We start from the raw sequence: 22,740 nt of genomic DNA, 5'->3' as shown, positions 1-22,740 counted from the left end.
TATCGGCACGCAAGGCAAGAGACGCAGGGCCACGGGAGCCCGGAGAGCTATTCGGTTTCCGTCCCCGCACGGGGTGGACGAGAGCCGGCGGGTGGCTACCGGCTTGCCGTAGCGAGAGGATGAAGCTTTAAAGCAACCAAAGGATGATCGAAGCGCTGCGCAAGTTGCATGTAGCGGGAGCTTGACCTTGACGATGACGAGCAGTTCCGCTGCGGCGGGCCGGCGGTGGCGCATCCCGCGGTGGGCCAAAGACCACCTCGTGCAAAAATGCAGCCCGCTTGGTTAGAACCAGACCCGAGCGAGGTTTGGAGCTTGCTCTGCCTTTGAGCCCAGATATCCCCGTTCTCCTCAAAACTCCAGTTGAATTTCTAGGAAAATCAAAGACATGTTGTGTGCAATGACAATACATTTTTCCTTTAGAGACGTGGTAGCCATCGGAGAAAAAAATGGAATATAAACGACAACAGAGCTTATCACGATCATTTTACGCGTAGTGATATATATAATCTTATCTAACCATGGTTAGTTGTTTTCAAGGGATTTGCTACATCCTTTGTATATTTCCCCTGCACGATCATCTTCAGTCCAAGATAGGTGTAAAAGCGCAATCTTTTGTTTTGCATTGCTTCTATATTTATTTTCCTTCATGAAAGCTTTCACTGCTCCTACTCCTACACTCCATTAGCACCAGATGCATGTGTTCCTACCATACATAGCTAAGTTCACCTTGAAAAAGTTATCAGAAGCTTCACTTGATGCGGATAAGACGTTAAATTATAGATATTTGAATCATTGTCTATCGACTAAAACTTTCGTAACTTGGAAAGATCGTATTAAGATTGAACACCTAAAATTCTAAAAAGCTACGCATATATGAACGCATTGCCGGTTTTGAAGAAGCTAGAAGATCAAAAATAGATGAAAATCCTCGATACTAACATGGCAAATCAAAAGGACATCACTGAATTACTGCACCTTCAGGCCAAAACGTACCAAATCCACTGTTTTTCCATTCACCACCAGCTATAAAAACCAGCTAGCCACAGCCAGTTCACTGTTCAGATTCAGCCAGTCACGCACCCAACCCAAACGACCCGTTGTGGAGTTGACCTGGCTCAACCCAACCCAAGCACGGCCGAACCGCCCCTCGAGCGACCGAGCGCTTCTCGGGTCCTCGTATAACCCGAGGCCCATCGCCCTCGTCTTCCTCCGTCCCCGTCTCTTCCCCCTCTCCAAACCCTCGGCTCGCTCGCGAGCGCGAGAGATACCACCTCCTCCCCCCCAAACGAGGGAGCCCATTCGCGTCGGGGGAATCGAGCCCTCGCCTCCCACCGCCACCGCCCACCTCCTCCTCCGCTCGCCCATCCGCTCCCCCGCCAGCTCGCGGAGCCCTTCCGGCGCCGATCTCCAAAACCCTAAGCCCTGGCGCGGTAGGGTTGGGGCCGCACAAGGACGGGCGGGGCGCCCGCCATGGCGCCCATCAACAGCGGCAACATGGAGCAGCACTCGAAGCGGCTCCTCGAGCCCGACCTCCGTACGACCCGTCATCCCCTCCTCTCCCCCTCTCACTTCCTTCCCATTGCGGTTTTCTTTTTTGGGGTTTCGCGTGAGTGGTGAATCCCGGTCGAGGTCGTGACGCCGTCCCTGAATTTTCTCGCGTTAAGGCCTTTGTTGGGAATTAAAATGAGATGCTCTTCTCTGTTTTCCCTTTCTGAAACGAGTGTCACTCTGTCGCAGTCACCCACAGTTCCGCTGTCTCATATTTAATTTATGTTTGAATTGCACGCCACTGGAGTGCATCCAGGCATCTCTGCCCACTTATGTTTTCATAGGTGTTTGCTGTGGTAGTCTTTTCTTAATGCCTGCGAGTCCTTGGTTTCTTTTTGCACTGAATTTTTCACTCAGCTTGCTAGTATTCACCTTTTCAAAGACGTTTACTGTTTGATACATTGAAATGTCCATAGCATTCAACTTCATATTTCAAACACAGGTCCAATTTTGCATTTTTGAAGGCTAAGTTTCCTGCCTGTGTTCTATAACAGTTCACTTTTTGGAGTGTCCTTGCACATACTTCTATCCCGCAGCCTTTTGGCACCCCTCACGTTTCATTTGTGTTTCTTCCTTTCTGGGAGCTGATTTGCCTTCCTCCCACACTTTGTTTTGTGAATCGTGCATAAACAATAACCTCGTCTATTTCATCCTGCAAACCAGTTTCTTGTTTCAAGCCGTTATTGTTTTATCTGGCTCAGTGGTCTGATCGTTTGCTTCAATACTCTGCAGCTGTGCAAGTCCGGCTGCAGCTTGCCATGGAAGTTCGTGACAGCCTGGAGATGACGCACACTCCGGACTACCTCAACTTTCTTCGCTGCTACTTCAGAGCCTTTTCAGCCATTCTTACCAACTATACCAAGCCACAGGCCACAGAGAATGCTGAGCACAAGCTACGTAATGTTGTGATTGAGATCCTCAACCGCCTTCCGCACAGTGAGGTGCTCCGACCGTTTGTGCAGGATTTGCTCAAGCTCTCTCTCCGTGTGCTGACACAGGACAATGAGGATAATGCTCTCCTTGCCATACGAATTGTGTTTGACCTCCTCCGTAACTTCCGCCCAACTGTTGAGGCGGAGGTGCAGCCATTTCTTGATTTTGTTGTTGACATATACCGTAAATTTTCCAGTACCGTTAGCTACTTCTTTGATAATCCCAACACCAGTGTCAGCATGGCTGCTTCCATGCCCATGCAGCATTTGGACCCCACTACTGATGCCCCGGGCATGATGCAAGTGCCTGGTGGTGGTCAACTCAACCCGAGTACACGGTCATTCAAGATAGTGACGGAGAGTCCTCTTGTTGTGATGTTTCTCTTCCAGTTGTATGCAAAGCTTGTGCAGACAAATATCCCGAACTTGCTGCCACTCATGGTGTCGGCCATCTCTATCAAGGGTCCAGACAAGGTGCCACCACACCTTAAGACACCCTTTAATGATTTAAAGGGTGCACAGGTTAAGGTAGGTCGTCATCTGTTGATTTTGGTTACCTTCTCTGTGAAGTTTGTGATGGATTGTGGTTTCTGTTGCAGACCTTGTCATTCCTGACATACCTGCTGAAGAGCAATGCAGATTACATAAAGTCATATGAGGAAAGCATATGCAAGAGCATTGTGAACTTGCTTGTTACGTGCCCTCCAGACTCTGTTTCCATCAGAAAGGCAAGATTCGACCTGGGGCTTTCTCAAATTCATGTGACTATATGTGCATTATTTTGAAAAATGCTAATTTCTTTATCTCTGTACTGAATCACAGGAGTTACTAGTTGGTCTGAAGCAAGTTCTCAACACTGAGTACAAGCGAGGGCTGTTCCCCTTGATTGACACACTCCTTGATGAAAGGTTCGGTAACCATTTTTCTTTTGTCAGCATTTTTTTGATCGAGCGATTCTAGTTTATCTTGAAATGAGCTATTTTTGGATCTCATTCAGTTTAAATTTATGGGTTAGCTACACCTTGAATTCTGGATACTGTACTCGTATTTTGTGACGTATAAGAGGCAAACCACTTTACTATGATAATCCCTTTAGCTAAAACCACCCATGTGGTGGTAATTCAATCAAGGGTGTAAATGAACTTGTTTTCTAACAAAAAACAGCCTTCATGTGATTTATGCCTATTTGAACTTAATCAATTTTAGTTTTCAGAAGATTACTGTAGAACTGTAATTAGTGAAAGATTTTACATATGCAAGGTGTGCTATGTCGTATTGTTTTCTTGTGATAGTTGTGTATTGTTTCCCTTTACAAATGCTGTAGCATTTATTATTCTATGTGTTTTGGCTTCTAGTTTTTTTGCTATATATTTAACACCTCACTGTTGGCGTTGTCAGGGTTTTGATTGGCACAGGTCGAGTTTGCATTGAAACTTTAAGACCTCTTGCCTACACTCTCCTTGCTGAATTGGTGCATTATGTTCGAGAAGATATTTCTCTTCCACAGGTTAAACATGCCTCTTATATAAATTTTGATTCATCTATGTTGCTGATAGATTCAGGGTCATGTTCTGTTTCTTGAATTTGTATGTATGCACAGTTGTCCTTATTATTTTCCTCCATGAGAATTTTTATTCTGGCTAGATGCTTCACTTAACTTTGACAAAGGATAGATGTCATCTGATTTCTTCAAATGCAGACACCATCGAAACATTATTATTGTCGAGATGTATAATAGACATTCAATTTATTATTAGTTAAGCTAGGTGGATTGTCAGATCTCTGTTTGGCGTTGAGCTACTATGACTCTCATGGTACAGTGTAATCCAAGTATGCAACTAGTTAGTCACTTTAATGATCCGGTGACCCTTAGAAGATGAATTTCTATTTTAAGGCATATGTAGTTTCATTTTGTCTGTTTTTCATGCTTTGATGTTGATGGTGTTGCGGCTAAAGTAATATAACTTTCACTTCTTTGCAGTTGTCAAGGATCATCTATTTGTTCTCTCGAAATATGCATGATTCTTCTTTAACCCTTATAATTCACACAACATCTGCTCGTTTGATGCTGAATCTGGTATGCTTACTATTCTGACATTCTCTAATAGTGAAAATAGGATTTACATTTTGGTGCAGTTTATGATTTTGAGTTTCTTTTCCTTTTCTAACTCTATGTAGAGTATAAATTCCTTAAGTATATAACCGTAAAGTTAGGCTGTAGTTTCTCCAAAATCGGTATAATCACTGCTTTTACCGGTGTTGCTTTAGGTTGAGCCCATATATCAAAAAGGTGTTGACCAGCAAAGCATGGATGAAGCTCGTGTTTTATTGGTAAGAAGTGTTTTCGTAATGGTATGTCAGTAGTTTTTTTCGCTAATCAACTATACTTATTAGCTTGGAATGATCAGGGGCGCATATTGGATGCATTTGTTGGAAAATTCAGGACATTGAAGCGAACAATCCCTCAGGTACCCAGCATGATCCGTGATTCTTTTGTGGAGCAGGTTATTTTAGGTGGTGAAACCCTAAACCTATATGATCAGCTGATGGAGATGCGTGTTTTAGATGTTGCGACACTACAGAATCTGATGTCCAAAAATTACTGGTTGAAGAGGAAGGGTTGAAAACATGTAAATAGAGGAAATAAACAATGTTGGAACAGCCATGCTCATTATAAGCATAAATGTGATAATTTTGCAATGAAGGGGCACGTATTCCTCTGTGTTCCTTAGGTTCATCAGCTCTCCATCCCCACTCCTTACACACAGCCATGCCATGCTCTCCCTTACAATCACTTTTTCCTTCATGATTGGATTGAACCCTGTTTTTGGTCAAATAGATGTTCTATGCAAAAAGGCCAGTGTTATCTCCGTAGGTTTTATTGCCTATATGGTCAGCTTACTCCTCACACTCTCCAGTTGCTCGAAGAAGGTGAGGAAGGGAAGGATCAACCGAATTTGAGAATGAAGCTTGAAGTCCCATTACAGGTGTGCCATGTGAAAGTTTTTTCCATGGAGTTAGCAATATCTTTCTTTTATCACTGTGGCTGACTGCACCCCTCTTTCTGGAGAAAATAACAAAATGTCGCTTGATTTTGATTTAATTATTATTTGGACAATATATAGCTGTCTAGCTCAAATTTCTCAAAAAAAAGGGGGCACATCAGCTTTTAAATATAACCTCTGTACACTACGCAAACCATGGCAAGCTTCTTTGTCATGGGCAAATAGCCACAATTTTATAAGCTTTGTCTGTTAACAAAATATGCTTGGTGGTTAGGTGCATCCCAGTTATGGAATGAATGGAAATTTTGTGAGATCATTGGTGAAGTCTGATACAAACTGACATTGTTTTTTTTTTTTACTGATGATTCAATGACCATTTCTTTTGGCAAAATTTACAGACTGTACTGAATTTGCAACCACCTTTAGAGTACACTAAGGAAATTAATGATTACAAAAGTCTGATAAAGACTCTTGCTGTGGGTATGTATTAATTTTGTAAAGTTTCTGCACCATTCCAATTGTTTCAGGATCTTAATTCTATTGTCGGCTGCATTTAAATAACTATTTTATTTGAACTCATACTAGGAATGAAGACAATAATATGGAGCATAACCCATGCTCACTGGCCACGCCCCCAGGTATTATAAACACACCAAACGTGTGGATACCTTTTAGCCATTCTGATATTATACTTGTGCTTTCATTATAACCCTTCAAAGCTTACGTTCCTATCATGTGGTGAACAGCAACAAAATCAACAATCTTCCAATTTGTCAGTTCAACCCTTCAGGGGACTGCGGGAGGACGAGGTCTACCATCCTGAAACTTTCTTCCTTTTCGTTTGACTGAAATATTGCTAATCCATTTTTGTCTATCTAGGTGCGGAAGACATCGGGTGTTCTGAAGTCTGGTGTTCACTGTTTGGCTCTTTTTAAGGAAAAAGACGATGATAGGGAAATTCTGCAATCCTTTTCACAGATGTTGGCTATAATGGAAGCTCGCGATATAATGGATATGTTTTCCTTCTGCATGCCTGACCTCTTTGATTGCATGATAACCAACAACCAGCTCTTGCACATATTTTCGACCCTTTTGCAAGCTCCCAAGGTTTTGCGGCCTTTCACAGATGTATTAATTAATTTCCTTGTTAGCTCAAAGCTTGAAGCCCTGAAGCAGCCAGATTCACCTGCAGCAAAGCTTGTATTGCAACTTTTCCGGTTCTTGTTCATTGCTGCAGCAAAAGCTCCAGAAAGCTGTGAACGCACACTTCAGCCACACGTGCCAGTAATAATGGAAGTTTGCATGAAAAGTGCGACTGAAGTTGAGAAACCCCTTGGTTACATGCACCTTCTTCGTAACATGTTTCGTGCTCTGAATAGTGCTAAATTTGATTCATTGATGCGCGATCTTATACCATCTCTGCAACCCTGCCTCAATATGTTGCTCTCCATGCTTGATGGGCCGATAAGTGAAGATATGCGGGACCTGATTTTGGAGCTTTGCCTGATTTTACCTGCCCGCCTAAGTTCTTTGCTACCCCACATACCTCGTCTAATGAAACCTCTTGTTCTTGCTCTAAAAGGTAGTGATGACCTTGTGAGCCTAGCTCTACGCACACTTGAGTTTTGGATTGATAGTCTGAATCCTGATTTTTTGGAACCTAGCATGGCAAATTTAATGTCAGAAGTCATTCTTGCTTTATGGTCTCACTTGAGGCCACCTCCTTACACATGGGGCACAAAGGCCTTGGAACTGTTAGGTAAGCTGGGGGGTCGAAATAGGCGATTTTTGCGGGAGCCTCTTGCACTTGAATGCAAGGAAAATCCGGAACATGGATTACGCCTAGTTCTGACTTTTGAGCCTGCAACACCGTTTTTAGTTCCTTTAGACAGATGCATACACCAAGCTGTTGGTGCAGTTATGCAAGGCAGTGGTATGGAAGCTTTCTACAGGAAGCAAGCTCTTCAGTTCATTCGGGTGTGCCTGGATTCTCTGTTAAATCTGAGGGAAAATGTGCCTGGTGAGGGTGTGAGCCCTGGTGTTCTTGGTACATTGCTAATCTCTTCGCTGGACCCCTCAAGACGTCGCAATGACGCTTCAGATATGAAGGTTGGTACGAGTGATTGAACATGAATATTTATAACATTGCTTTACAGTTTACCAACTCTGATCGCAAGTACAAGTCCATTTTAGTTTGTCCTAAGCCAAACTTTTTTTTTACCTTTGACTGTCAATATTAATTTTTTTTATGTAGATTGACAATGCAATATTGGCAGTATCCATTATGTATAGACAACCCTTTTTGCAATTTAAGATAATGTACTTTTTTAGATTTTGCTAGTCAAAGTGTCATATCTGAGACTGTGTCGATGTCCTAATGGATGGTTGTGATTGGAGGATGTAGTAATTTTCTTGTGCATGCCTCTGTTTACTTATGGCATTTGATTGACACTTGATTATCTGTGTAAAACCTAACTTAGTGTTTTACTTACATTTAGCTATGATTGACACTGTAGATTACAATATCATCACATGTTCCATGAAGCAGATAAGTGTAAGTGTGCCAAGTTACATGGCTTTAATCATCATAGCTAATTCTTCCATAAACCAGTGCCAACAATGTGAATATAGCTGATTATCATCTTAGGCTAATGATTCTTGCCAGACAACATAAAACGAAAGCAATTTCCACTCATCTGATTATAGTGGCGCTGATGGTGTTCATTTGCCTGCTGTACTGCTACAACTGGATCTATGTATTGTTGGTTATTACTGAGTGCCGGATACTAACAGCTGAATTTGCGGGTTGGTGGCTTACTGCAATCTCTGGAATGTCGGTGTAAATCTCTGCATGTGTTCGACAGTAGCAACTCAAGATTGTTATTATTCCATAAAGAATATAAATGATTGTCGTGATTGGCCATACTTAGATGTATTATTTTAAAAAACTGTTACATATTACTTAGTTTTGACTGATGCCTGAGCAAAATGAATTAATAGATTATTGAGTTTACAGTTTCTTTCTGGCAGTGTTTTAAAGGTGACCTAAGGTGAGCTGTGTACGCCTTACGTGTTTCTCAAGGCGAGCTGGGTCTGCCCGGATGCCTACGCGTTGCCTTTGAAACACTGCTTTCTGGTGTCCTTGTGGTTCAGTTATCTTACAATGCTTTTCCTTTTACTTTGGTTTATAGGGAGATTTAGGTGTGAAGACAAAAACACAGCTATTGGCTGAGAAATCTGTTTTCAAGACTCTACTTGTAGCTGTCATTGCAGCTAATGCTGACACCTGCCTCCATGATGAGAAGGATGATTATATTGTTGATATATGTCGGCATTTTGCTATGCTTTTCCATGTTGATTCACCATCCTCTGGTCAAGCTGGATTCATGCAACCTATTGGTTCTTCACTTCCATCTAGTATCAACATGGGATCTAGATCAAGAAGTAACACTTCATCTAATCTCCGGGAGCTGGATCCCTTAATATTTTTGGATGCCTTGGTTGAAGTGCTATCCAGTGAAAATCGTCAACATGCAAAAGCTGCCCTCTCTGCTTTGAATACTTTTGCTGAGACATTAATCTTTCTTGCACGTATGAAGCACACTGGTATGCTAAGGGGAGGTCCTAGCACCCCTATGCTAGTGTCTAGTCCATCTTTAAATCCAGTATATTCGCCTCCCCCAAGTGTTCGTGTTGCTGTATTTGAGGAACTGTTGCCTCGGTTATTGCATTGTTGCTACAGTAGTACATGGCAAGCTCAGATGGGTGGTGTTATGGGTCTTGGAGCATTGGTTGGTAAAGTTTCTGTAGATACCCTATGCATCTTTCAGGTCAAAGTCGTGCGTGGTCTTCTATTTGTTCTCAAGAGGCTTCCAGTGCATGCAAACAAAGAGCAGGAGGAGACAAACCATGTCCTAACACAAGTTCTACGGGTGGTAAACAATGCAGATGAAGCAAACAGTGAAACTCGGCGGCAGAGTTTTCAGGGAGTTGTTGAGTTTCTTGCACAGGAGTTATTTAACCCAAATGCTTCAATGGTCGTGAGAAAGAATGTGCAGGCTTGCTTATCGCTGCTTGCAAGCAGAACTGGCAGTGAAGTCTCAGAATTGCTTGAGCCTCTCTATTTACCGTTGCTTCAGCCACTGATTTCACGACCTCTTCGCTCGAAGAATGTTGAGCAACAGGTACCTTAGCTTTCTCAGTTCTGAATCATTAAAGCTTGAAGTCCACATTATCAATAGATTGATTTTTCTTTCTTTTTGTGGCAGGTGGGCACCGTTACTGCTTTGAACTTCTGTCTTGCACTCAGACCACCTCTTCTAAAGTTGTCTCCTGAGCTTGTCAATTTTTTGCAAGAAGCGCTGCAAATTGCCGAGGCTGATGAAACTGTGTGGGTCACCAGGATGATGAATGCAAAAATAGTTCTGACATGGAACAAACTGAGAACCGCGTGCATTGAACTACTCTGTACTGCAATGGCATGGGGAGATCTAAAGGCTCAAAATCACAGCGAATTGCGAGCAAAGATTATCGCAATGTTTTTCAAATCTCTAACATGCCGGACAACAGAAATTGTCAATGTTGCCAAGGAGGGACTTCGTCAGGTGGTCTTTTAGCTGTACCTCATTGAATATTGACATACAAATTCATAATGTGTTTATTATCCTTTTACTTTCTTCTCGCTGTTCCGTTTTTGCCATGTCCTAATCCATAACATTTCTATAGGTGGTTCAGCAGCAAAGGATGCCAAAGGATCTTCTACAGAGCAGCCTAAGGCCTATCTTAGTAAACTTAGCAAACACTAAAAGTCTTACTATGCCGTTGCTACAAGGTTTGGCTCGCCTGCTTGAATTACTGTCGAACTGGTTCAATGTCACTTTGGGTGCAAAGCTATTGGATCACTTGAAAAAGTGGCTGGAACCAGAAAAACTTGCCCAGGCTCCAAAATCTTGGAAGACTGGAGATGAACCAAAAATAGCAGCAGGTCTGCATCATTTTTTCTTCTTCTGGTTTTTCATGTCTGGCTGAGTGGCTGTGCTATGTTTACTTTTTCTAGATATCAAGTCTCAAAATAAATGCACATCACCCTGGAGCTATGTTACTCAGATATGGTTTTAATTGTCTGGCTCTCCTATGTTTACTTTTTATGAACATGAAAAATAACCGATGCCTTTAACAAGATTGAAAATGGCTGCTTCTCTTTTATGTGAACTTACTTTTCTTGTAACCAGCCTTGTCCTGTGTGTTCTAATTGGGAGTTATTCTGGTTTCGTCTAATTTTACTTTTCCTTGGGCAGCTATGATCGAGCTTTTTCACCTTCTTCCCCCGGCAGCAAGCAAATTCTTGGATGAACTTGTTACCTTGGTAATTGATGTGGAAAAGGCACTTCCAGAAGACCAATTTTACAGTGAAATCAACAGCCCATACCGTGCTCCGCTTGCAAAGTTTCTGAACCGTTATGCTGCGGATGCTGTTGACTATTTTCTTGCTCGATTAAGCCATCCCAAGTATTTCAGAAGGTAAGCATTTTGCAAATTTAAGTTTTCTTTTGGCATTGCACAAATATTCTTATCTGAAGTGCAGTCATAATTAATTTCGAACACTTGTATTTTTCCAACTTCGCGAAGGAATATTGAGCACCACGTGCTGTTTATTTTATGTTTATCATGTGGGCATATTGTTGCCAAAAGCTTTAGCTTTAACTGGACCATTGCTGTTGTACCAAGCTTGCCTAAGTTTAAAGATTTGACCTGGCTTAATTCTGAATTATTTTTAGGTTATACTGGATATCATCATATTTTTTTACGTGCACCTTGTTGCTGCTTCTTTTCCCTTTTATCATCCATGTTTCTTGTTGCGAAGCGGATTCGTAAATAATTTAAACTGTCTATTGGACTTCTATTATGTGTGTCCTCATTTTCATTCTTTGGCTGCATACAATAAACAAAACATCACCTTATTGTTCTTGTGTACTTCAAGGTTATGTTAAATATGTGAATAGCCTTTAGTTCTATGGAAGTTATCCTCTGTTTGATGTACTACCTATTCCTAGACGTAGCATAATGATTACACAAATTAACCATTTCTGGTCTTAATCTTTCTTGAAAATTCAGGTTTATGTACATAATCTGCTCGGATACTGGAGAGTTAAGGGACGAACTTGCGAGGTCACCTCAGAAAATACTTGCAAGTGCCTTTTCACAGTTTTACCCTCAGACTGAAGCAGCTGCTACTCAATTATCTTCTGTTAAGGATGAAGCCCTTGCTGGGGCCATATCTGATAGTTTTACTGGACAACAATCTTCATCAAATATGGTTTCCAGTTCTGATAGTTATTTTAATGGATTGGAGCTTGTCTCAGCCCTTGTGAAATTGATGCCTGAGTGGCTCCGTAACAACCGGGTTGTCTTCGACACTTTGCTACTTGCTTGGAAGTCACCTGCAAGACTCGCACGTTTGCAGAACGAGCAGGATTTGAGTTTACCCCAGGTAGCCGTCGGAGTTGCTATATTAATTTGTGCATTTCTCGTGTATAAATTGTTGTCGAATCTTCTTGTTTTCTCTTTCGCTCTTTATTTATGTATTTCCATTTGCAAAAAAATCTTGGAAGTTACTCAAGATATATTTCTTTACATTAACAAGCCTCGTAAAATGATACTTATGCATTTTACCAGTAGCATTTTGACAATCTTAAATTGCATCCTGGTATATGAAACAGCTAAATAAAATGCTTTACAATCTGTTTGTATCATATGGTATTTTATCCTGGTACATCCAAAGGCTTGTGTATCTTATGCATTTTACCAGTAGCATTTTGACAATCTTAAATTGCATCCTGGTATATGAAACAGCTAAATAAAATGCTTTACAATCTGTTTGTATCATATGGTATTTTATCCTGGTACATCCAAAGGCTTGTGTATCTTATGTATCCAAAGGCTCGTGTATGTTATGTATCCTGAGGCTTTTGTATCATATGCAATTTAATCCAGGTATATGCAAAAGCTTAATACTCTGGCAATTGGCTCCTGTATAGTATGTGTCCTTCACTCCTTTACACAAAATTGCTATCACGGAAGTTTTATGTCGCCTTCTTACCCAATATTGCAGTTGGTTCCTTACCAATTGTATCAGTCTATGTTTTGGCGCCTGAGTTTTAATAGTACCTCTTTCTGAACAGGTGATGGAAAGCAAGCGGCTTATAAAATGCTTCCTGAATTATTTAAGACACGATCGTGCTGAAGTTGGTGCACTCTTTGATATGCTATCAATATTCTTGTACCGCAGTCGTATAGATTATAGCTTTCTCAAGGAATTTTATGTCATAGAGGTAATGCCATTTCTTGGTTCTAACTTATGAGAATTTTCTGTGTATTAATTGACTATTTCTTTGGATGTTTGTTTAGGTTGCTGAAGGATACACCCCAAGTTTGAAGAAAACTATCCTTAACCACTTTCTGAACATTTTTCAGTCAAAACAATATGGGCAAGATCATTTAGTTGTTACCATGCAGATTCTTATACTTCCAATGCTAGCCCATTCTTTCCAAAATGGACAGAGTTGGGAAGTTGTTGATCCTTCTATAATTAAAACTATTGTTGACAAGCTTCTTGATCCTCCAGAAGAGGTAACTATATGAAACTTGGCCTCAGCCAAATTATCTTTACCCTTAGCACATGCATATTGAAATGTTTCTTCATTTCTCTAGGTCAGTGCTGAATATGATGAACCATTGAGGATAGAACTCCTTCAGCTAGCGACATTGCTTTTGAAGTATCTACAGAACGATCTGGTGCACCATCGAAAGGAGCTCATAAAATTCGGTTGGAACCATCTCAAGCGTGAAGATAACTCCAGCAAACAGTGGGCCTTTGTAAATGTTTGTCACTTCTTAGAGGCCTATCAAGCTCCTGAAAAGATTATATTACAGGTAGTACATCAAATTCTCTTAGAATAATTGTGTATTCTCATCATTTTCTTATGTCTGGCTATGAATGTGTCATCATTTCCCCAGGTCTTCATTGCTCTCCTACGGACATGCCAACCAGAAAATAAGCTATTGGTGAAGCAAGCTCTTGATATTCTCATGCCTGCCCTTCCGAGAAGACTTCCTCCTGGTGATAGCCGCATGCCGATATGGATCAGATACACCAAGAAAGTCCTTGTGGAGGAGGGGCATTCAATTCCAAACATGATTCACATATTCCAGCTTATCGTTCGCCATGCAGACCTTTTCTATAGTTGCCGAGCCCACTTTGTTCCTCAGATGGTCAACTCTCTTAGTCGCCTTGGATTACCATACAACACAACAGCGGAAAATAGACGGCTTGCAATCGAACTTGCTGGATTGGTGGTGGCATGGGAAAGGCAGAGACAAAGTGAGATGAAAGTCGTGCAGGAAAGTGAGAGCCAGAATCAAATAGGTGATATGCTTAATCCTTCTGTCGTTGGTGGTGATCCAAAACGCTCGTCTGATGCTCCATCATTTGCTGATGATTTGAGTAAGAGGGTGAAAGTTGAACCAGGCTTGCAACCTCTTTGTGTAATGTCGCCGGGTGGGGCATCTATACCTAATATTGAGACACCTGGATCTTCAGGGCAACCTGACGAAGAGTATAAACCTAATGCAGCAATGGAGGAGATGATCATTACCTTCCTTATAAGGGTGACTATCGCTTCCTTTTTGTCTTGTAAACTACACCCTGAACTGATCAGTTGACTTCTTTTTAAGTGTCAAGCTGACAAGTTTCTTTTGCCGTCCCTTACTGATGTGCATTTGCTTTTGTGGTATATGCACCGTTCCACTTGAGTCATTTTTGCATATTTCATGACACGAGAAAACTACGCCTTTTACACTACAACCGACAACCATGATATTTCGATCTCCAATTTGATCTCACTTATGGACTAAGCTGTTGGTGTTGAAGGGTCCATCGGTCTCATCTGACTATCTGAGTATTGGTCACATTGTGACAGTGTGAAGCTACTGCTTTGCACCACCTTACTACTATATTCCACAATCAGCATATGCACAGCTAATAGTTTATGCATTATGATCGTTTTTGTTTCTTGCATTGGAGCTGCATTTATTCATAAATTTGTTCATTGGACAACAGGTTTCACTGGTGATTGAGCCTAAGGATAAGGAGTCTAGCTCAATGTACAAGCAAGCTCTTGATCTACTGACCCAAGCTCTGGAAGTCTGGCCAAATGCCAATGTTAAATTCAATTATCTTGAAAAATTGCTCGGGAATCTGTCACCCTCTCCTCAGTCCAAGGACCCTGCAACAGCCCTTGCACAAGGCCTTGATGTTATGAACAAAGTCTTGGAGAAACAACCCCGTCTCTTCATCCGGAATAACATCAATCATATTTCTCAAGTAAGTTACTCAAGATTATCTTTGTTTTCTTGACAAGTTCTTTGTTATATTTTGTGTTTTAATTGATAAGAATAAGATATATTTCTCATGCTTGGATTATTTTGGTCAGATACTGGAACCTTGTTTCAGCAACAAAATGCTGGATGCTGGAAAGTCGCTTTGTTCCTTGCTCAAGATGGTATTCAGTGCTTTTCCTCTTGAAGCAGCCACAACACCTCAAGATATAAAGTTGTTGCATCAAAGGGTTCAAGATCTGATTCAGAAGAGTCTTGCTGCTGTTACAACTTCGCAGATAGCACTTGAGCTCAGCAATGCTAACTCTATCATAAACTTTTCACTGTTTGTCCTCAATGCACTTGCAGAAGTACAGAAGAATTTCGTTGATCCTTTCATCGGCTTTCTTTTCCGTGTACTGCAACGTCTTGCACGTGACATGGGATCTTCTGCTGGCAGCCATATACGACAAGTATGTTAAGTATATTGAAAATCATTAGAAGGTTTAACTTGTTTAGTTGCAAACAATCTATCGCTCTTATATTCCACTTATCCTTTTTTACAGAGCCTTCAGGTAACCTTAGTAGTTACTAGTTAGTACTATTGGTTTGCTTTAATCATTGAACATACGTTGCTGCAGTAAAAGTGTTGTTCACTATCTTGTCCAACAATTTTTTTGGTCACATTGGATGCAGAATGTGTGATTGTCACTCTTCTAATTCGTACTAGTTCTGTAATTAGTTTCATTCCCCTTGGCTTTCTTCTGAAAATGGCTATATCTACGAGGTTTTGTTTTAGATGTGTCTAAGCTCCATGTTCTATTACCATGTCAATGTGGCATTGACTTTTGTAACAATTCCAGGGACAGAGACCTGAACTGGATTCATCAGTTAACTCACGCCCTACTGTAGATTCTACTGTCATATCAAACATGAAGACTGTCTTAAAGCTCATAAGTGAGAGGGTGATGACCTCTTCTGACCACAGAAAATCTATGGGCCAAATACTTCAAGCTCTCCTTTCAGAGAGAGGCACTGATCCTAGCATTCTTCTATGCATACTAGATATGATAAAAGCTTGGATTGAGGATGATTGCAGGCTTGCTTCATCTACTGGTTCTGTTAATTCGCTTAACCCAAAGGAAATACTTGCTTATCTTCAGAAGTTATCATTAGTTGACCGAAAAAGCTTCCCCCCTGCTGCACAAGAAGAATGGGATGCAAAATACTTGCAGCTTCTTTATTCGCTTTGCGGAGATTCGACCAAGTAAGGACATCTCTACAAAGCAAGCCTTTGAGTCTTCTGTATCTTTTCTTTAATGATTTCTGTTTCCTGCAGATATCCATTAGCTTTTAGGCAAGAGTTTTTTCATAAGGTTGAGAGACAGTATATGCTTGGGCTTAGAGCTAAAGATCCAGAAATGAGGAAGCGATTCTTCAAACTTTACCATGACTCGGTGGGAAAAACATTATTTTCTAGACTGCAGTTTATAATACAGTCACAGGACTGGGAAGCAGTGAGTGATGTTTTCTGGTTGAAGCAAGGCCTTGATCTCATTTTGGCTATATTAGTAGAAAATGAACCAATTACACTTGCAGCAAATTCTGCTCGAGTACCAGCGCTTATGATAGCAGGACCTGTTCCAGATCGCATCACCATGCCACAGCAGATTCCAGATGCTCAGGAAAGCATGGATGGCACATCACTATCATTTGACTCCCTTGCAGCAAGGCATGCTCAGTTCTTAAATGAAGCGAGCAAGCTTGTGGTAATTACCTGTATTCTGAACTATGGTGGTACCCAGTATAGCATTTTTTTTTAAAAAAAATCAACCTGAATGTTTGTTCTCAAATCTTGTAGGTGGCAGATATCATGGCTCCATTGAAGGAACTTGCATTTGCTGATCCCAATGTTGCATATCATTTGTGGGTGCTTGTTTTTCCAATTGTTTGGGTCACCTTACATAAAGAGGAACAAGTTGCTCTAGCTAAGCCAATAATTGCTCTTTTATCGAAAGATTACCACAAGAGGCAGCAGGGATGCAGACCTAACGTTGCCCAGGCACTTCTTGAAGGTCTTCATTTGAGCCACCCTCAACCACGCATGCCTAGTGAGCTTATCAAATATATTGGAAAAACTTGCAATGCATGGTATATTGCAATTGCATTACTTGAGAGTCATATGGTGCTTATGAATGAGGCTAAGTGCTCTGAGTCATTGGCTGAGTTATACAGACTTCTTAATGAAGAAGACATGAGGTGTGGATTATGGAAGAGAAGATCAATCACTGCAGAAACCAGAGCTGGGCTTTCACTTGTCCAGCATGGTTACTGGCAACAGGCACAAAATCTATTTTACCAGGCTATGATTAAAGCTACTCAGGGAACATACAATAACACTGTCCCAAAAGCTGAAATGTGTCTTTGGGAAGAACAGTGGCTATCCTGTGCGGCTCAATTAGGCCAGTGGGAAGTCTTAGCTGATTATGGGAAAGGTGTGGAGAATCATGAAATTCTTTTAGACTGCTTATGGAAGGTTCCTGATTGGGCATATATGAAGGAGAATGTGATTTCCAAAGCACAGGTAGAAGAGACACCAAAGCTACGTCTGATTCAAGCTTTTTTTACTCTCCATGACAAAAGTACTAATGGTGTTAGTGAAGCTGAGAACCTTGTCAGCAAAGGTGTTGAACTTGCACTAGAACAGTGGTGGCAGTTGCCTGAAATGTCTGTGCAGTCTCGAATGCCTCTGCTGCAGCAGTTTCAACAGTTGGTTGAAGTGAAAGAATCCTCAAAAATACTTCTTGACATTGCAAATGGGAACAAACCAGTTTCAGCAAGCTCTGGTGCCAATTCCAACCCAAATAATTCATTTGCTGACCTCAAGGATATTCTTGAAACCTGGAGACTTCGTACACCCAATGAATGGGATAATATGACAGTTTGGTATGATCTGCTCCAATGGAGGAATGAAATGTACAATTCAGTGATAGATGCGTTTAAGGACTTTGGCCAAACAAATCCTCAACTTCACCATCTTGGGTACCGAGACAAGGCTTGGAATGTGAATAAGCTCGCTCACATAGCTCGTAAGCAAGGTCTACCTGAAGTTTGTGTAACTATACTTGACAAGATGTATGGTCATGCTACCATGGAAGTTCAGGTCTGTCTCTACCATCACCACAATTCTAGTACTTCATATTGCACTACTTCTTATTTCACTAGTTCACTATCTATTTCACTCATTCACTCTCTTCCCTGATTTCAGGAAGCATTTGTGAAGATATGTGAACAAGCTAAGGCTTACTTGGAAATGAAAGGCGAACTAGTCAGTGGCCTTAACTTAATAAATAATACCAATTTGGAATTTTTCCCTGTGAAGAACAAAGCAGAAATATTTCGTCTGAGAGGTGACTTCCTGCTTAAAATGAATGACTGTGAGGCTGCAAATCAGTCTTATTCGAATGCAATAACCCTTTTTAAGCATCTGCCCAAAGGATGGATTAGCTGGGGAAATTACTGTGATATGGTATGCATAAGACCTTTTATGTCGTCAATAACACCCCTTCAAATTTCCACAGTTGTTGACTTAAGTCTGATTGTTGTTCTTTTTGCAGATTTTTAAAGAAACAAATGAAGAGGTTTGGCTTGAGTATGCAGTCAGTTGTTTCTTCCAGGGTATTAAATATGGGGTCTCGAACTCAAGGAGCCATCTAGCTCGAATTCTTTACCTTCTCAGCTTTGATACACAAAATGAACCTGTTGGAAGGGCTTTAGATAAATATCTTGAGCAGCTACCTCATTGGGTTTGGCTTTCATGGATTCCTCAGTTATTGTTATCATTACAGAGAGGTGAAGCCCAGCACTGTAAATTGGTTTTGCTAAAGATAGCTCAAGTTTATCCGCAGGTAAAAGCAACATTGCTGTGTTTTTATTTCTTGAACTTAAAATTGCATACCCCTTTTCCTGGGTATATATATCTGAGACATGCTGTTACAGGCATTGTATTATTGGCTTCGTACATACTTGATGGAGCGCCGTGATGTCGCCACTAAAACTGAAATGGGAAGAAACATGTTGGCTCAGCAGCGTATGCAGCAAGCTATGTTGGCAAACAATGCTGCCAATAACCTACCGGATGGGAGTGCAAGAGGATCTAATCATGCAGGTGGTAATGTGACTTCTGACAACCAGGTTCATCAAGCCTCCCAATCAGTTGGTGCTACAGCATCTCATGACGGTGGTAACGTCCAAGGACAAGAACCAGACAGATCTACTGCTGAAGCTGGCACAAATAGCAGCCATGATCAAGGCCAACAAAGTTCTACAGGTGCTGAGGGCTCACAAGTTGCGCTAAGACGCAATAGTGGACTTGGTTGGGTAACTTCTGCAGCAAGTGCATTTGATGCCGCGAAAGACATAATGGAAGCTCTTAGGAGCAAGCACACTAATCTAGCCAATGAGCTTGAGGTAAGAAATAATGAAGTATTTTATGTTATTAGAAATCATGTCAATGATGATAAAGCATTAATCTATTTATTCTGCTATAATGTTTATGTTTTCCCTTATGGGCTGGGGTTGGGTCCAATGGCAATGCTGAATTTGGAAGGCTGCGATTTGTGAGATGCATTGGCATAAGCTATTCTGTCTTAGTTTAGTTATGGCATAGTTTAGCAAAACTAGGAAGCATTTAGAAAGGATAGAGATGTACCTATTTTAGCCTTGTCCAATTCTCAAAAAATTTCATTATACGTTTTGTATGGTAATCTGATGTTATTTATTGCTGGTTCAGCTTTTACTGTCAGAAATTGGATCGCGATTTGTTACTCTACCTGAGGAAAGGCTTCTTGCTGTGGTTAATGCTCTCCTTCATCGCTGCTACAAGTATCCAACTGCAACCACTGGCGAGGTTCCACAATCTCTCAGGAAGGAACTCTCTGGTGTATGTAGAGCTTGCTTCTCACAAGATGCTGTTAACAAGCACGTTGATTTTGTCAAGGAGTACAAGCAAGATTTTGAGCGTGACCTTGACCCAGAGAGCGCTACTACTTTTCCTGCAACCCTTGCTGAACTTACTGAGAGATTGAAACACTGGAAGAATATTCTTCAGAGTAATGTAGAGGACCGGTTCCCTGCAGTATTAAAACTGGAGGAGGAAAGTAAAACACTAAGGGATTTTCATGTTGTTGATATTGAACTCCCAGGGCAGTACTTCACGGATCAGGTTTATTGCATGTTATTCTTTATCTGTCAATGAAAAAAATACCTCTTGCATTTGTTGCATAATCGTGTCATATACTACCCTGGTAACCCTTCCTATTGTCTTATACCATCTATTTGCTGTAGGAAATTGCACCTGACCACACTGTTAAGTTGGACAGAGTTGGACCTGACATTCCAATTGTCCGGAGGCATGGTAGTAGCTTTCGGAGGTTGACACTCATTGGTTCTGATGGTTCACAGCGCCATTTTATTGTTCAGACATCACTGACTCCAAATGCTCGGAGTGATGAAAGGATGCTGCAGCTATTCCGTGTGCTAAATAAAATGTTTGACAAACACAAAGAATCTAGGCGTCGCCATCTAGCTATCCATACCCCAATAATTATTCCTGTTTGGTCACAGGTGAATACTCTTTTCCCTTATCTTACATAGTATACCACTGTAATAATTTGCTATCCTAAAACTTTTAGCTTCCAAGTACTGGTACAAGGAGCTCTTCACTTGACACGTCATTTTTTCTTTGTTAGGTTCGGATGGTTGAGGATGATTTGATGTACAGTACTTTTCTTGAGGTGTATGAAATTAACTGTGCCCGGCATAATAGAGAAGCTGACTCACCTATTACAATTTTCAAAGAGCAGCTTAATCAAGCTATTTCAGGGCAGGTCTCTCCTGAAGCAGTTGTGGAGCTGCGTTTGCAAGCATACAATGAAATTACTAAAAATATTGTTAATGATAATATCTTCTCTCAATATATGCACAAGATTCTACCAACTGGCCACTACCTCTGGACCTTCAAGAAGCAGTTTGCAATCCAAGTGGCTCTCTCCTGCTTCATGTCATATATGCTGCAGATTGGTGGCAGGGCTCCCAACAAAATTTTGTTTGCAAAAAATACTGGGAAAATTTTCCAGACTGACTTCCATCCAGGTATCATTCATGCCAGTTCAATATTTTTAAATTAGGCTTATGGAGGGTTCTGATTGTTCATCTATTCCTTTGTAGCTTATGATCCAAATGGAATGATCGAGTTCAATGAGCTTGTCCCGTTTAGGCTGACACGTAACTTGCAAGCTTTCTTCTCGAATTTTGGTGTTGAAGGTCTCATTGTGTCTGCCATGTGTTCTGCGGCGCAGTCTGTGGTTTCTCCTAAAGTGAGTATATACACTCAGCATGCCTTTTCATTTCAACAGAAGTAAATGGGCTAGGAGCATGAATAAGAAATTCTTTATCATGTTATTATATGGGAAAGTCTTAGTATTCCACTGAATGTTTTCCTTGTCTCACATTTGGGCTTGAACTCACCTTGTCAGTGGCATAAGAAGGATTTCCAATTTCAGTGTCATATAAGAAATTAATTCCTATCTATTGTGGTTGTAGTGGATCTTGCATATTTCTTGTTGTGCATTAGTTTTTGCTGATGTTGCCCCCCCCCCCCCTCCCCAAAAAAAAAATAGTTTCCTAGCCTGAAAACTAAGACTGGATTGTTATTCTTGTGTTTCAGCAAAACCAACATATTTGGCATCATTTGGCTATGTTTTTCCGTGATGAACTATTATCTTGGTCATGGAGAAGGCCACTTGGCATTCCGTCAGTCCCTGTCGCTTCCAACCCATTGGATTTCCAACAGAAGGTTACAAACAATGTGGATTATGTCATCGGTCGTATCAAGTCAATATCACCACATTATCTTGCTGAAGAGGTATGCTATTTCTTGTCTCTTAGTTTGGGTGCCTTTGTTTAAGAAATGGTGTTTCGAGATGAGCTGTCTGTTCCTTTTTTTTTTCTTTTTTTTTGTGGGTGCTGCTAATTTGCCTTCTGCAAACATAGAATAAAATTTGTTACGTGACATTCCACAGTACCCGTTTTTTCAAAGGCAACATCTATTGACCAGAGGATCAGGTTATTTTGATGAAATTCTAATATCATCAATCCTCAGCCCCACCTTTTCATTTGGCTCAGTAGCTGCTACAATGTGCTAGCATCCAGATAAAATAGTTGGACAATGCTACATTATTTTTTTTGAATGTAAACAATGATCCTTACTGCTATTTAGTATATGCTTCTGCCGCCTATAAGAATTTAGATGCAGAACATTCAAGTCACACATCTGATGATCCATTCTCTTGTATCAGGAGGAGAACGCAACTGAGCCACCTCAGTCGGTCCAAAGAGGCGTCACAGATCTGGTAGAAGCAGCATTATCCTCGAGGAACTTGTGCATGATGGACCCGACATGGCACCCGTGGTTCTGAAGTCAGCCCAGCCCCCTGCCCTTCTGGTGATCGTAGCCCCCCTGCTCTTCTGGTGATCGTAGCCTGACCAACAGCCGGCGTGTGTTCAGTCGATTCTGATTTATAGTAGCATATCTGGTAGTTTGTTCGTAGATGCTGTACATATCGCCTTTTCCGGCAACTCTGGTAGAGACTAGGAACTCGTGTCATGTAGATAAAGCAGGGGTGTCATCAAGCCCTGTGTTGACTGCTGTATTGACCTAGCTTATCGCCAACATGAACTTAGGTGATCAGTGATATAAAATCTAGAACTGTTACTTGCTATCTTTCAGTGCCTCTGGAAACGGGAACGGTGCCTGGCATGCTTAGTGCCGCTCATGAGTTTGATGTAGCATCCCCTAATTCTGGTAGGCATTTAGACCT

General features: G+C 41.2%; 1 protein-coding gene across 1 annotated transcript; it reads left to right on the top strand.

Moving 5' to 3' along the window:
• Positions 1-1,208: 1,208 nt before the first annotated feature.
• Positions 1,209-22,643, top strand: LOC101777792 (transcription-associated protein 1). The gene is made up of 36 exons (XM_004958455.2): positions 1,209-1,534; positions 2,281-3,008; positions 3,080-3,208; positions 3,303-3,388; positions 3,879-3,987; positions 4,462-4,557; positions 4,749-4,811; positions 4,889-4,948; positions 5,399-5,467; positions 5,884-5,965; positions 6,071-6,123; positions 6,232-6,294; positions 6,365-7,594; positions 8,677-9,669; positions 9,754-10,089; positions 10,211-10,469; positions 10,783-11,005; positions 11,600-11,975; positions 12,667-12,816; positions 12,893-13,114; positions 13,196-13,417; positions 13,502-14,152; positions 14,604-14,867; positions 14,977-15,333; positions 15,724-16,127; positions 16,200-16,629; positions 16,722-18,023; positions 18,129-18,389; positions 18,478-18,768; positions 18,860-19,330; positions 19,653-20,084; positions 20,207-20,485; positions 20,611-21,013; positions 21,089-21,237; positions 21,588-21,785; positions 22,219-22,643. Exons 1-36 carry the CDS (start codon positions 1,471-1,473, stop codon positions 22,336-22,338), a joined length of 11,625 nt encoding a protein of 3,874 aa, XP_004958512.1. The 5' UTR covers positions 1,209-1,470; the 3' UTR covers positions 22,339-22,643.
• Positions 22,644-22,740: the final 97 nt, after the last annotated feature.

The sequence above is a fragment of the Setaria italica genome, chromosome II (genome assembly GCF_000263155.2).
Source record: "Setaria italica strain Yugu1 chromosome II, Setaria_italica_v2.0, whole genome shotgun sequence".
In the NCBI taxonomy this organism is placed as follows: Eukaryota; Viridiplantae; Streptophyta; class Magnoliopsida; order Poales; family Poaceae; genus Setaria; species Setaria italica.
The sequence above is the reverse complement of the archived record's forward strand: the minus strand, read 5'-3'. Positions and strand labels throughout refer to the sequence as shown.

Coding starts and splice junctions, on each gene's coding strand:
- LOC101777792 (XM_004958455.2), top strand. CDS start 1,471: ATGGCGCCCATCAACAGCGGCAACATGGAGCAGCACTCGAAGCGGCTC. Junction 7,595..8,676: donor ATGACGCTTCAGATATGAAG/GTTGGTACGAGT, acceptor TTTGGTTTATAG/GGAGATTTAGGTGTGAAGAC. Junction 10,470..10,782: donor TGAACCAAAAATAGCAGCAG/GTCTGCATCATT, acceptor TTCCTTGGGCAG/CTATGATCGAGCTTTTTCAC.